Below are 12,451 nucleotides of genomic sequence, written 5' to 3'. Positions count from 1 at the left end.
AGATATATAAAATAAACACTGCTTGGACAACAGGAATTAATGCATTATATTAGTTTCTGCAGACTTAAAAAATAATATAAGGACCACTTCCACATATAAATGTTATGTTAGTTGCTGATGTCAAGCAGTGTTCTTGTCTTTAACTCCCAAGTATTGCAAATGATAGATAATATAATGCGTAGAAATGTATTAGTACCTTTAAATAGAATGGAATTACTCACTGGGTAATATATTTTGTTGATTCTTAAATCCATGGCTGGTTCTAATGAAACAATAAATACATTAAAGACATTTTTTCTTTTTTTTCTTTTTTTATTCCCAGCTTCCAACCTAAATTCAGGATTTAATGCTACGTTCACACTGTACGCAATTTCACCAGCAAAAAACGACAGCTGGTTAATTTTTGATGCTTGTACACATAAAGGTCAGACGCACCTAAAGGGTATCTTTGATGCTCCTGAAGCGCGTCCAGTAAAGTCTGTAGAGATGCGTCCGATACTTCTGCTGATACTGTTCAATGGCAGAGAGCGGCTTTGCTCTATTTGCTGTGATAAGTGGGTAAAAAGTGGTTTTAATATATCTTTAAACGAGAAAGTCCACCTCAAAGCATTTTTTCGTGCAGCCGGTTCATCAAGATTATTATCCTGCCTTAAAATATGATTTCGCTGTCGGAAGCGCGCAGAGCCCCACATAGCAACAGTGCGCAGTCACAAGTAGAAGGGAGGTGCTGGCTCACAATATCGGCAGATTTTAAAATGTTTGGGCTTGTTCTGAACCTTGCAAAGTTTCCAGTCTGTTGGTGGGTTTTGAAGAAATGAATGGAGATTACTAGTGCCAATTTCAGGCTTACAGTGCCTTACCAAAGTATTCAGCCCCTTTGAACTTTTCAACTTTTTGCCACATTTCAGGCTTCATACATAAAGATATATAATTGTAATTCTTTGTGAAAAATGAACAACAACTGGGACACAATCATGAAGTGGAACAAAATTTGTGGGATTTTTTTTTTTAACAAATTGAAAACTGAAAAATTTGTTGTGCAAATGATTGAGCCCCCTGAGTTAATACTTTATAGTGCCATCTCTTGCTGCGACTACATCTGCAAGTCGATTGGAGTATGTCTCTATCAGTTTTGCACATTGAGAGACTGAAATTTTTACTCATTCTTCTTTACCAAACAGTTTCAGATCAGTGAGGTTGGATGGAGAGTGTTTGTGAACAGCAGTTTTTAGTTCTTTCCACAGATTCTCGATTGGATTGAGGTCTGCACTTGACTTGGCCATTCTAACACCTGGATATGTTTATTTGTGAACTATTCCATTGTAGATTTTGCTTCATGCATTTATACGGAGACTTGATTACACGCATTGGATCATTTAGAGATGCTTACTGAACTTCTGGAAAAAGTTTGTTGCACTGAAAGTAAAGGGACTGGTTCATTTTGCACACCCCACTCTTTAGTTATTTTATTTTCTAAAAAGGTTAAAGATATCCAATAATTTATGACTTCATGACTGTGCCCCACTTGCTGATTCTTTAAGGAAAATTAGTGTTATATCTTTGTTTGAAGCCTGAAATGTGGCAAAATATTCAAAATGTTCAAGGGGGCCAAATAATTTTGCAAGGCACAGTAAGAAGATAAGAGAGATCGACTGAAGATTTTACACTGTACTTAAAGATTTTAATGCATTTTGTCAAAATTTGACCATCAAAATGAGGCATCACATTAGCTGTCACAATCTACCATTTGTGGAGCTTTTGAAGCTGTTTTGCAACCTGAAAACATTTTTCTCTTCAGATGTTTTGACTTGGAATAGCAGGACAGCCACAATACCTTTAATGAGAACAGACCTGAATGGTTAGAGAAATAGAGATGGAGAAAATATCTTCCTCTTCAAATAAATAGAGCAGACAAAAGCTATTACAGTACAGGTGAGGGTTATTTCTGAGGCTTTAAATGATTTTGCTGGATTAGTAAATAAGCTTGTTAGAATCAAACCAACTTTCCCTGATGCAGTCACCTTTGCCCAACACCCTGAATCACATATTTCTTTTTAGTTTTTCAAAAGTAACATTTCCAGCTGATGGAAGCCATGATAAAAACTTCACAAACAAAAATATTGTTTTCTTTTCCGGGTTTAACACACTTTCATATTTATAATTCTTTAATTATGTATGAAATATGGCACTTCTGAGATAAACTTTAATAATGAATTAAGCCAAAATTAAATTTCTTTTTTAAGTATGGAAGTTTTTGACACATCAGAATTAAAGTTTGATACGTAGTGGTTTGTGATACCTCTTTTTAGCACATCATAAATCATGAAATACAATAAAGCTTTAGACAAAAATAAATAATTACTCCTGTTTTAGGAAGAATTTTTCTCTATAAATCAAGTGTGAAATCATTGGATAAAGATAGGCTGCTTAATGAAACAACAAGTTAAAAGAGGTAACAAATAAAGTATAAAATATAGAGAAGGAAAGTCAACTATTTCTGTTTTAAAGTTGAATTATTATTCAGTTGTTTATTTTAAATTGTTTTATTAGTACTGGAATATAATACATTTACAGCTTTCAGGATAGAAGCTCTATCTAAGTAAGAGCAAGATCTAATCAGCAATTGCCATAAAGAATATCCATCCATCCATCCATCCATCCATCCATCCATCCATCCATCCATCCATCCATCCATCCATCCATCCATCCATCCAAAAACATCCAACAGTCATGTTTTTGGACTGGGGGTATCCATACATGCAATGGGAGAACATACAATTTCCATGCAGAAGATCCATTGCTGGGAAATTAACCCAGAACCTGCTTGCTTCAAGGAAGCAGGGCTACAAACTGCACCACATTTCACACTCTAAAATGCAAGTTAATGTCTACTATTGTCACATGCTCATCCAGCAGGTGCATGTCTTGCAAGTCAATAACTTGATTTATTGGGGCTATATAATAAATTGATTTGAATTGACCTGGTTGAAATCTGATTCTGATGCTGTATAAAATAACATCATCATCTGGGTATAATAATAGAGCCCCTCTCAGTCTCCTTTCTAATTGAAACAAACAAAATTGTTTGCTATTCTGATTAAAGCTGCTCATCTACTGTGCAATGTGTAAAGATTTCTATACAGATACAAAGCTGTGACTGTTGAGTCAGTTCGGAAATGGAAGATTGTGCCAAGATTTGCATTTGCAACCCAAGAACCATAAAAAGAGACCAACTGAGTTTATATGTAGATTTTTGCGTTCTATGTCTCATACGGTGTTTTCTATTTGCAAAAATGACAAGCCAAAAATATAAGACTTTTTACAAGACTAAAACTGTTTTCTACAGGTCTCCAAAGATGAAAGACATAAAAAAAAAAAAACTTTTCTGCAGGTGCAAAATCCTTATTTTTTCTGGCGCTTTATTTCACAGCATTACAAAGTTGGTTTAAGTGCCAAAAAAATAAGGTTTGAAATTTTCCTATAGATGATAAGGTTAAATGATAACATTATTTTTATTTTTTTTTATTTCATGGTAAAAAAAATATATATATATTTTAAAAGCTTTCAAAGCTTTAAAACAATTTTTATTTATTGGACAGATCATCTACATGGGCTGGGTGGACGAGAAAGAGCAGGACTCTGTTCAGGACCGGATGTACTCACCAAAGTTTCTCGCTCTGAGGGGTTCCTCACTCTTCAAGTTCACAGCTCCTCCAGTAAGCCTTCACTTGTGTCACTCCAGTTTCCACTTCATCAGATCAAACTTCTGTTTCTGGATTGATGTTTCATCTTTTACTCAGGGGATGGCTCATTTTCATTTAAGGTAATTTATTGTTTAGGAAAATGAAAAAAAAAAACTTCCCTGTTGAGAAACAGGAAGCAGCTCACTCATAATCATCTGTGGTGCATTGATCTTCTTCTTGATTGATGCTGATCATTTAATGTGTTTACATTCTGCCAGCCATTTGGGCTATTATGATGAGAGGGATAAGCTGTCAACGATGCTGTTGATGGGAAGAGATTGATAGATAACTGAAATTGGCTGCTGATGGTGATTGTGCTAAAATAAATGGAATATGCTAATAGGGGATGAGGGGACATAAGAGCCTGCATGTTTCAAAGTCAGGAAATGTTTTACTATTGAAAACTAGTTTATCTGGGATTTTAGTTTCCCTGTTTCTTCATTAAACTTGAGTTTGAATGCCAACTACTAATGCTTGGAAAGGATTTAAAGCCTTTTTTTGTGTTTTGTCAAGTTAAAAACAAACTGTTTTACTGTGATTTTATTCCATAGATCTACATTAAAAAGAATGATACATTTCATTTTATTCAGTTTTTTTATTCATGAATAGCATTTTTTAAAATGTGGAATGGATTTTTATTTACCCCCCTGTAGGATTGATATCCCTAGTTAAAATACAGAGCAGCTGACTGCTTTAAAAATCACATATTTAAATAACAGAGTCGCTATTGAGATGAAGGGATGTGTTAGTAGTACAAATGATATGGGAAAAGAAATCTGTCATTGAAGCCATATCATGGCTCATTAGCAGTTTTCCATTTGCCGTGTAGAAAACACAGCAAACATAGATCCCTGTTCAGGATCTAACACCTAGCATGGTGGATGGCTAAAGCATCACCCTGAATAACCATGCATAATGCAAAAGCAATGCTTCCTTCTGCAGGGCAGGAAAGGTAGTTGATTGGAAGATGGATGGAGCAAAATGAAGTGTAATCCAGAAGGACAACCTGTCAGAAAGTAGAATACTAGAGAATGCTGGAGCACTTCCCCTACCAACACAGCAGTGAACTGTCACCATCACAGCATAATTATGTGTTGGAATGGTAGGGTTAGAGTCCAGAACCTAATACAACTGATGTCTGCCAGATCGGAGAATTGTCATTGTCAGGCTCTCTCATCTAAGTAAGCTTAGATTGATTAGAGAGTTTTCCTTACACTTCACATAAACGTACTACTATGCATTAGTATACAATAGTGCTTCTCAGTTACATAAATTGATATGTGAAAAAATTGTATCAGTATGATTACTTTTGCATTGCACTGCATGCATCAGTTGGTAAGCAAGTCCAATTTAATCATCAAGTGGTCTAGATTTGAATTTTGAAAAGCAAAAGCACTCTGCATTATTCATCACATTGTTGTTCTTAACGTTTATGAAAAGGAAAGCTCTGTCGAAAAACAAGACTAACAAATTATTGTTCGTGTTAAGCACAGTTCCTGAGATTTTTAATACTCTCTGTTGAAGCGTTTCTCAAATCAAATGCAATATTACTGTGATGTTTTCAGGTGACGACGTGGGACTGGACCAGAGCGGAGAAAAGCTTTACCGTGTATGAAATAATGTGCAAAATTTTAAAGGTATCACAGTCTCTCTTTTTACTCAAATCTCCAAGCATTTAGAGTGGTGTATCACTAACAGAGCACACCAGGAGAATATTAAACAGTAGTGGTGAATCTGAGGGATGTTCTCATATGACTCACTTATACAGTACATTTGCATGGGTTCTTATGGCTGTTTCACAGACACACTTAAGGCTTGTAGTTGTTATTCTCTGCAGGTCTGAGGTCACTTTGAATTCCACAGTGAGAATTCATCTGCCTCTTGTTATTAGAAACAGATTTTAAATAGCTTGATGTAAGTAGATCCACCAATGCAATCATCTCCATAGGATGACCTTATATTGCAATTTAGTTTATGAGATGGCACATTAGATTAGACACCATCGTTGGGAAAGCCTGTCAGTTATCTGTGTTAGTGTTGTCTGACATGTCAGCTTGTCTGTGTTATCTTAGGACAGTGACCTTTTGGACAAAAGGAGGCACTGCTTCAGTGTTCAGACGGAGAGCGGGGAAGATATGTTCTTCAGCGTGGAGCTGGAGTGTGAGCTGCTAATCTGGGAAAAGGCTTTTCAGATGGCAACGTTCCTGGAGGTGGAGAGGATACAGGTCTGAATGTTTTTCTTTAAACAGTTTCTTGAGACATTCTGGTAACTAACATTTACTTTTGCTATTCTGCAGTGTAAAACGTATGCTTGCATAATGGAGAGTCACCTCATGGGACTTACAATTGACTTCGGCATGGGCTTTGTCTGCTTCGATGCTGCTTCAAAGGTATGTGCACGACGATCCTCTCTCCTCCCTTCACGCTCGTAACTTGTGCTTTTCCAGCACTTTATTTCACAGCATTGTAAAGCTGGATTTATGTGTGAAATAAATTAATGCAAAGAAACTGGGAAGATTAGATAAATATGCACCAATCAGAGATTCAATTGTAGATTTCTAATCACCAATTTTAATAAGCTCTGACCTGCTGATGCCTCTTTTATTCACTAAGCAGGAAAAAAGTTTTAATCTCTAGCTTTTGCCTCTTATGATTGGCGATCGTCCAGTCAAGCATATCGTTGGCCAACTCCGGTCACCAGCCAAGGGAATCCTCTGTCAGCCATTCAAATACAGAAGAGCTGTCTCCTCAGTGGAAGTGTTGCATACAGTTAGATGGAGCTAATCATTATGCTTCTGCATCCTCTTTTTTTCCGTGGCTGCTAACTAATTCTGCTCAGTGTGCATTTCAGGAGTGTGAGCACATTTGTTTTGACGGCCCCCCCCAGCTAAAACCTCTTACTGCAGCATATAGTTTCTTTTGGCCTCTTCGCACATCGCCTGACTGCCATGCATACTACTCCACTGGTGCACATTACGTTGATGAGAAGGACACAAGCACTGCCATATTGTTCTCTAAGATTTTGGCCCTAACTCCAGCAGTGCGTGGCAACAATGTCCCCTAAGCATGGTAAGAATGTTGCCAGAGTATTGTTTATAGAGAGAGAGACGCACAAAGCAGAATCCATATGTAAACTGCAATTACAGGCAATACAGAGAGCGAGATTATTCCATAATTAAAAACTGCATTTGGCAACTTAACAAAAACCATGCTTTCTTTCAGAAACCAACCAAAATGAAACTGTTTACCAAAAAGATCTGTGATCTGTGAGCTTAAGATACAGAAGGATCCTCTTTCATCTCTTAGGATTGTTTCCATATGGACAACATGCCAAACAAACAAGGGATACAATATTTATGGTTGATATTCACAAACATCTAACAGGAGTTATTCCTCTCATGTAAGTGCTTTTCCTCTGACAGTTTTCACTCACATGAGAGTCAAATGAACTCATAAGTAACCTTTCAAAGATGAACATACAGTGGGTGGGTGGATGAATCAATGTCTGTATATGTGACTTACTACTGGCTAATGTGCCGCATCCATTAAGAGAAAAAAAACATGTAACGTGGGGCAGCTCTTTAGTTATGTGCAGAACCTTTAAGCCAGGATTTCTTTGTATTAGAAGCTATTTAAGAGTAAATCACGCTTTGAACATGGTAAAAATTAACAATGTTTTGTCATAATAAACAACTTTGTCATTGCAAATGAGCATTTTAAACATCCCTCTGGAAGCAAGGAGCAGCTTCCAGTGCTGGGAAGCATTCAGAGGCCAAGGGTCTTAGTTATAGGAACCACATGCAGAAACCTGTATTTAAAACATCTCCAGGAAGCAAACATCTTGCTGTGACCTCTAGGACCCCACTCCTTTTTATCGTCTGCAGCTTTAAAATTACATACTGTAAGGTAACATTCTACACTCTATGTTGCCGCAGCCCGAGTTTCACCAGGGCATCCTCAGTATGATGCTCCAACACTGCCTATTTAAGAAATATTATAATTTGTGGACAAAGACCTAAAAAACATCCGTAGATTTGTTTCTGACCAAGCACATATTACTACAGTCTTCAATAAACACTAGTCCAACTCCTTCTGATTTTCTTGAATCAGTGGTATCCTACACATAAATATTAGCACATCAGCCTAGTTCTGAAGTCCTTACACTGGCTTTACCGAATGGACATGTGTACTTGTGCATTCTCATGTGCTAGTGTGCTAGTGAAACGTCATCAGATTCAGCCCCAGCTTTATTCCAATTCACAAGAACACAAGACCAAGAACGGAAAAAGTCCCAGGATGTTGCTCTTGCTCCTTAACCGAGTATGCATCAGAGCAGACTTGTCTATTCTCGAGATTGACAGCTGTCCCAGCATGCACCACGGTAGCTGCAGCTTCCAGTGGAGTGCTCACAGAGCTCTGAGTATTAAGTTAAAAGTTCTATTTTCTATTGCATTTGTTGTATAAAACTATGTTTTAAGATCAATATAGTCAAGAACATTATACATTTTCTGATTTGGTGCATAATTTTATAAAAACACATTAATTCTAATGTGTCTACAATTGACTAAGTCATCTGGGTCAAAAGATGGTTTCTTAAGTAAAGGTTAAATTACATTTAAAAGCCTGAGGTACATATCCCAGTAACAGGAGTAGATCAATAATATCTAAAATGGAGGAGGGAATCAGAGGAAATATTTGAACTGGATCTAACACACAAGTTTAGGGCATAGATGAAGACAATAGTTTTGCTAAGTCTGAAAGTTCAGTTGGATCAAAGCAGTCTAAACCCGGATCAGACTCTATGGTTACCTCAGACACTGCCTCACCAGAGATAAACCAATCATATGGGGTGCTAATGATCATATTTTTTAATAGAATATATCTTATTTATAAATAATCCCATAAAATCATTACTGCTTAGATCAGGGGGATGAATAGTTCTACCAAGCTAAGGCTGTGGGTGAGTTTGGCAACTGTATTAAAAAGATATGTAGGATTATTCTTATTCTCCTCCATTAATGAGGAGAAATATGCTGCTCTTGCTTTACAAAGTGTCATCCTATATTGCAGTAAACTATTTTTCCAGACTAGGTGTAATATAATAATGATAATAGTAATTTAACTTTATTGATCTCACATTGGAGAAATTCACCTCTGCATTTAACCCATCCCCTTGGGGAGCAGTTGGCATCCACTGGGCAGTGCTCAGGGAGCAGTGTGGGGTTAAGGGTAAGAGTGGCAATCGGTGGGAATTTAATTCAGAACCTCAGGGACCCAAGCACAATGCTCTAACAATAGACCCCCACCTTCCCAGGTAGGATTCCAGTAGGCATGTAGGGTGCCATTTTCTCTGCATTAAACCAGGGAGCCAGCTCTCTATAAAGTTTTTTTTTCTTTTTGAAAGGGGCTACATTGTTTAAGGCAGTACACAGTGAACTAGCAACCCCATCAACAAAATCAACAACCTGTGAAGAAGAATAAACTACGTTTTTGCCCTCTGCTGCATTGCTCAGTGACAAAGAGGAGAGAGAGAAAGTGAAATAGATTATTTAAGTTTTATAACTATATTATCTGAAGATAATCTGCTAAAGAAAAACCTTATTTTGCAAAGGGGAAATTTGTTAAAGTAATGCTGAAGGTTAATAAAAAGTGGTCAGAGAGGACACGGTTGTGAGGAAATATTATTTCTTCCTGTTTGTCATGTATGTCAGCACAAGTTCCAAAGTATGAAGATGAGAATGTGTTGGAATACTCAAATTTTGAACAAAGCCAATCGTGTTTATGATAGCAATAAAGGTCAAATAGAAAGGAGTGCGTCTAGAGCAGTTTTATTGCGTGTGATGGTAGATTATTCTTTCTTTTCTCTAGGTGACTGGTCGAAATTGCGCTAAAAATTCTCCAAGTAATACAAAATGGAAAGAATTTTACAGTATGTTTAGTGCCTCTAGCGATCTGCGAGTCCGGTGAGAACAGTAATGTGAAGAAACCCAGCTGTGATGTCAGTGTATTCAAACGTCCTCGGGCGGTAGTATAGAAACACTACTTCACGCATTGTTAGGCACCCTGAAAGGATAGTTAAAACGTCATTACAATGTCTATTGTACTGCTCCCGATGTAGGAATGGCTTCGGTTCGGGAAAAGGAATGTTCAATTATCAGAAGGACCCAATGTTGCGTCAAATTTCAAATTGAAAAGTAAATACATTAGACAAAAATCAACCGGACAATCTGTGGTGTACAAGCCGATACAGTAAACTATGTTCGGATCACAGATCACGGCAGACTCTTTTATCATCAATCCTGCTCTCACAGCATCAGTTGGATTCAATATACCAAAGTATCAATGGCTTGTTTTCTCTGTTGTATAGCTTTCATAAAGTGCATGATGGCAATAAAGCTGATTCAAAGCATCGTTTAATTTTTGGAAATATTTTATTTCATAAAACAACAAACCCTACCTAGTAGCACAGTTAATTATAGCCGCAGCTCCAGACAGATTTCCATTTCATTATGGTCCGGGCTCCATCAATGATAAAATACATTTAACATTGATGAAGATACGCCTTAGAGATTGGTGACAAACTGTGGATTTTTATATGAAACAAAATGTATATTGCAAAGTATCAGGTTATTTTACATGAACTGATCTATTTTTCTGTTTCTGTTTTTCATTACAATTATCCCACGCCCCAAAATCAGCTTTAGCATGTTTTGAGCTGTAACTTTGAATAAAATGGATTTTCCATATTGCTGTTGATTAGTGACCAGGCCTAGTTAGTCCATGTAAAGCTATAAAAGTTCTTACAATTGAAGGTTTATAAATTCAAATACTCATTTTGACAGAAGTTAAAATGTTTTTAAGTTATCTGAAGAGATAAATCATTAGAAGAGCAGAATGACAGTTTTTAACCCAGTTATTATTTTTTGATCAACAATAAATGTTTCCGTGTCATGTCTTAAAACTAAAGTTAGAGTTAGGCAAGGATATCCAGAGCACATGCAAAAATTCTGATTTAATTTATCAGGCAAAAATGCTGCTCAAAATACATTGGCTCTATGAGAGAAAGTTATTAACCTCCGTTAGGAAAAAAATCTTAAAAATTAACTTTACTTACCTCTATTTTTCAGGAAGCTAAGTTTAGTATCACTCTCTGCAACCAGTCCGGAATACTGCAGGACTCAAGAGTAAAACGTATTAAGTAGTACGGCAGCATGAATTAGGCTAAACCAGCTCAAATGCAATACATCATACCCCAGCTCTTAAGGATTGTAATTCAGCAGTCTTTAAGAAGGTTTATATGCCATTTGTAAGGTTTCTGGGGCTGCCATGAACTACAGCCAGTGGTAGGTAAAAAAAAAAAAAGACCTTAACGTTGTATTTTTATTTACACTTACTGATGTCAGAATTTGTAACCGATATTTAAATTCCCTGAACAAGGAAAGGTTTCATGGTAAAACCATTTCACAACAGTTAGTCAGTGATTGTTCCTGCTCTAATAATCAGAATCTCTGCTGCAGATCTTCAAAATCTAATTCAACACAAGCTGGGCTCTGGAAAAAAAAATGGTCTCCATTTTAGTATGAAATTCATACGCTTAGAAAACTTATTTTTCTAATAGATAAATGCTGTGCCACTACAGGGGCTTTTTTAGAGGGTAATCTGAAAAACCAGCAGGAGACCAGCTTTTACAGGATTGCATTGCTAAGAAAAAGTGTTTGAAATGTATTTCAGTTAGGACAAAATTAAGATTTGAAGAGACTACGTTGCTTAATCAGCATTGTTAGAAAAAGTGTTACTTTACTGGTGATATATACCCTTTTTGTGATATCAAGTAGTGGCAGAACCTTAATATGACTGGGACTACAGCTAGATGTAATAATTTGATTTTGTCTTTTTCTACACAGCCAGGTCCAAGAAAATGCATTCTTTCAGAAAATATACTTTAATTTAAATATATATCCATTATGTAGACTATTTAAATAAATATGCAGAATAAACATACGGCTGAGATAATATTTACTGCTAAACTTTGCATTTATGTCGCATTAAAGGAGAGTATGTCCTTTGTTAACCAGGACAAAACCATCTTTGTTATCGCAAAATAATGTCATCACTCTCAGCTTTCGTATGTTCCTGGCTAAAGCCAGATATTTACCCTTTTTGCTGTTTTTTTTTTATTATTTTTTAAAATCAAACCTAAAAGATTTTTGCTGCAGTTCACGGATAAGACCAAAGAACAGCAAAAAGGATTTGACTTAAACGTAGTAAATAGGGTTTTGAGCTTGTTTGCTCACTTCTAAGTTAATAAAAAAAATAAATAAAAAAACATTTATTTATGGCATAACATGGCATAGCAATAGTAGTCTCACTTATCTATGAACACAGCATGGACAAACAAATAATGGCAATACTTTTCTATTACAAAGCACATTAGAATGTATTAAAAGTCAAAGGCATTAATAAATATATCTTAAAATATATTGTATTAAACAGTTTTCACTCTTATCACTCTGATTTATAAACTGTTTGAACTTTGCGTTTTGGTCTTTTTTTTTTTCTTTTTTTTTTTGTGGAAGATTACCAACATGTGTCTTTTGACTGGAGAGGCCGAACACATTTTAAATTACCTGGTCCAGAATTTCAAACCTACTTAGAATTTGAGGAGAATATAAATGTTAGGATGACGGTGTAGGTACCAGATTGACTCA

General features: G+C 36.2%; 1 protein-coding gene across 1 annotated transcript in view; it reads left to right on the top strand.

The window, feature by feature from the left end:
• Nucleotides 1–12,451, top strand: part of sntg1 (syntrophin, gamma 1) — a 68,471-nt gene that overhangs the window by 50,561 nt on the left and 5,459 nt on the right. The window contains exons 14-17 of the mRNA XM_015401124.1: nt 3,600–3,716; nt 5,309–5,380; nt 5,816–5,968; nt 6,041–6,133. Of these exons, the coding sequence (XP_015256610.1) occupies nt 3,600–3,716; nt 5,309–5,380; nt 5,816–5,968; nt 6,041–6,133 (435 nt within the window). The remainder of the gene's footprint in view (nt 1–3,599; nt 3,717–5,308; nt 5,381–5,815; nt 5,969–6,040; nt 6,134–12,451) is intronic.

Source organism: Cyprinodon variegatus, unplaced genomic scaffold (assembly GCF_000732505.1).
Source record: "Cyprinodon variegatus isolate N-32 unplaced genomic scaffold, C_variegatus-1.0 Scaffold1186, whole genome shotgun sequence".
Taxonomy (NCBI): Eukaryota; Metazoa; Chordata; class Actinopteri; order Cyprinodontiformes; family Cyprinodontidae; genus Cyprinodon; species Cyprinodon variegatus.
This window is presented reverse-complemented; position numbering and strand designations above follow the sequence as displayed.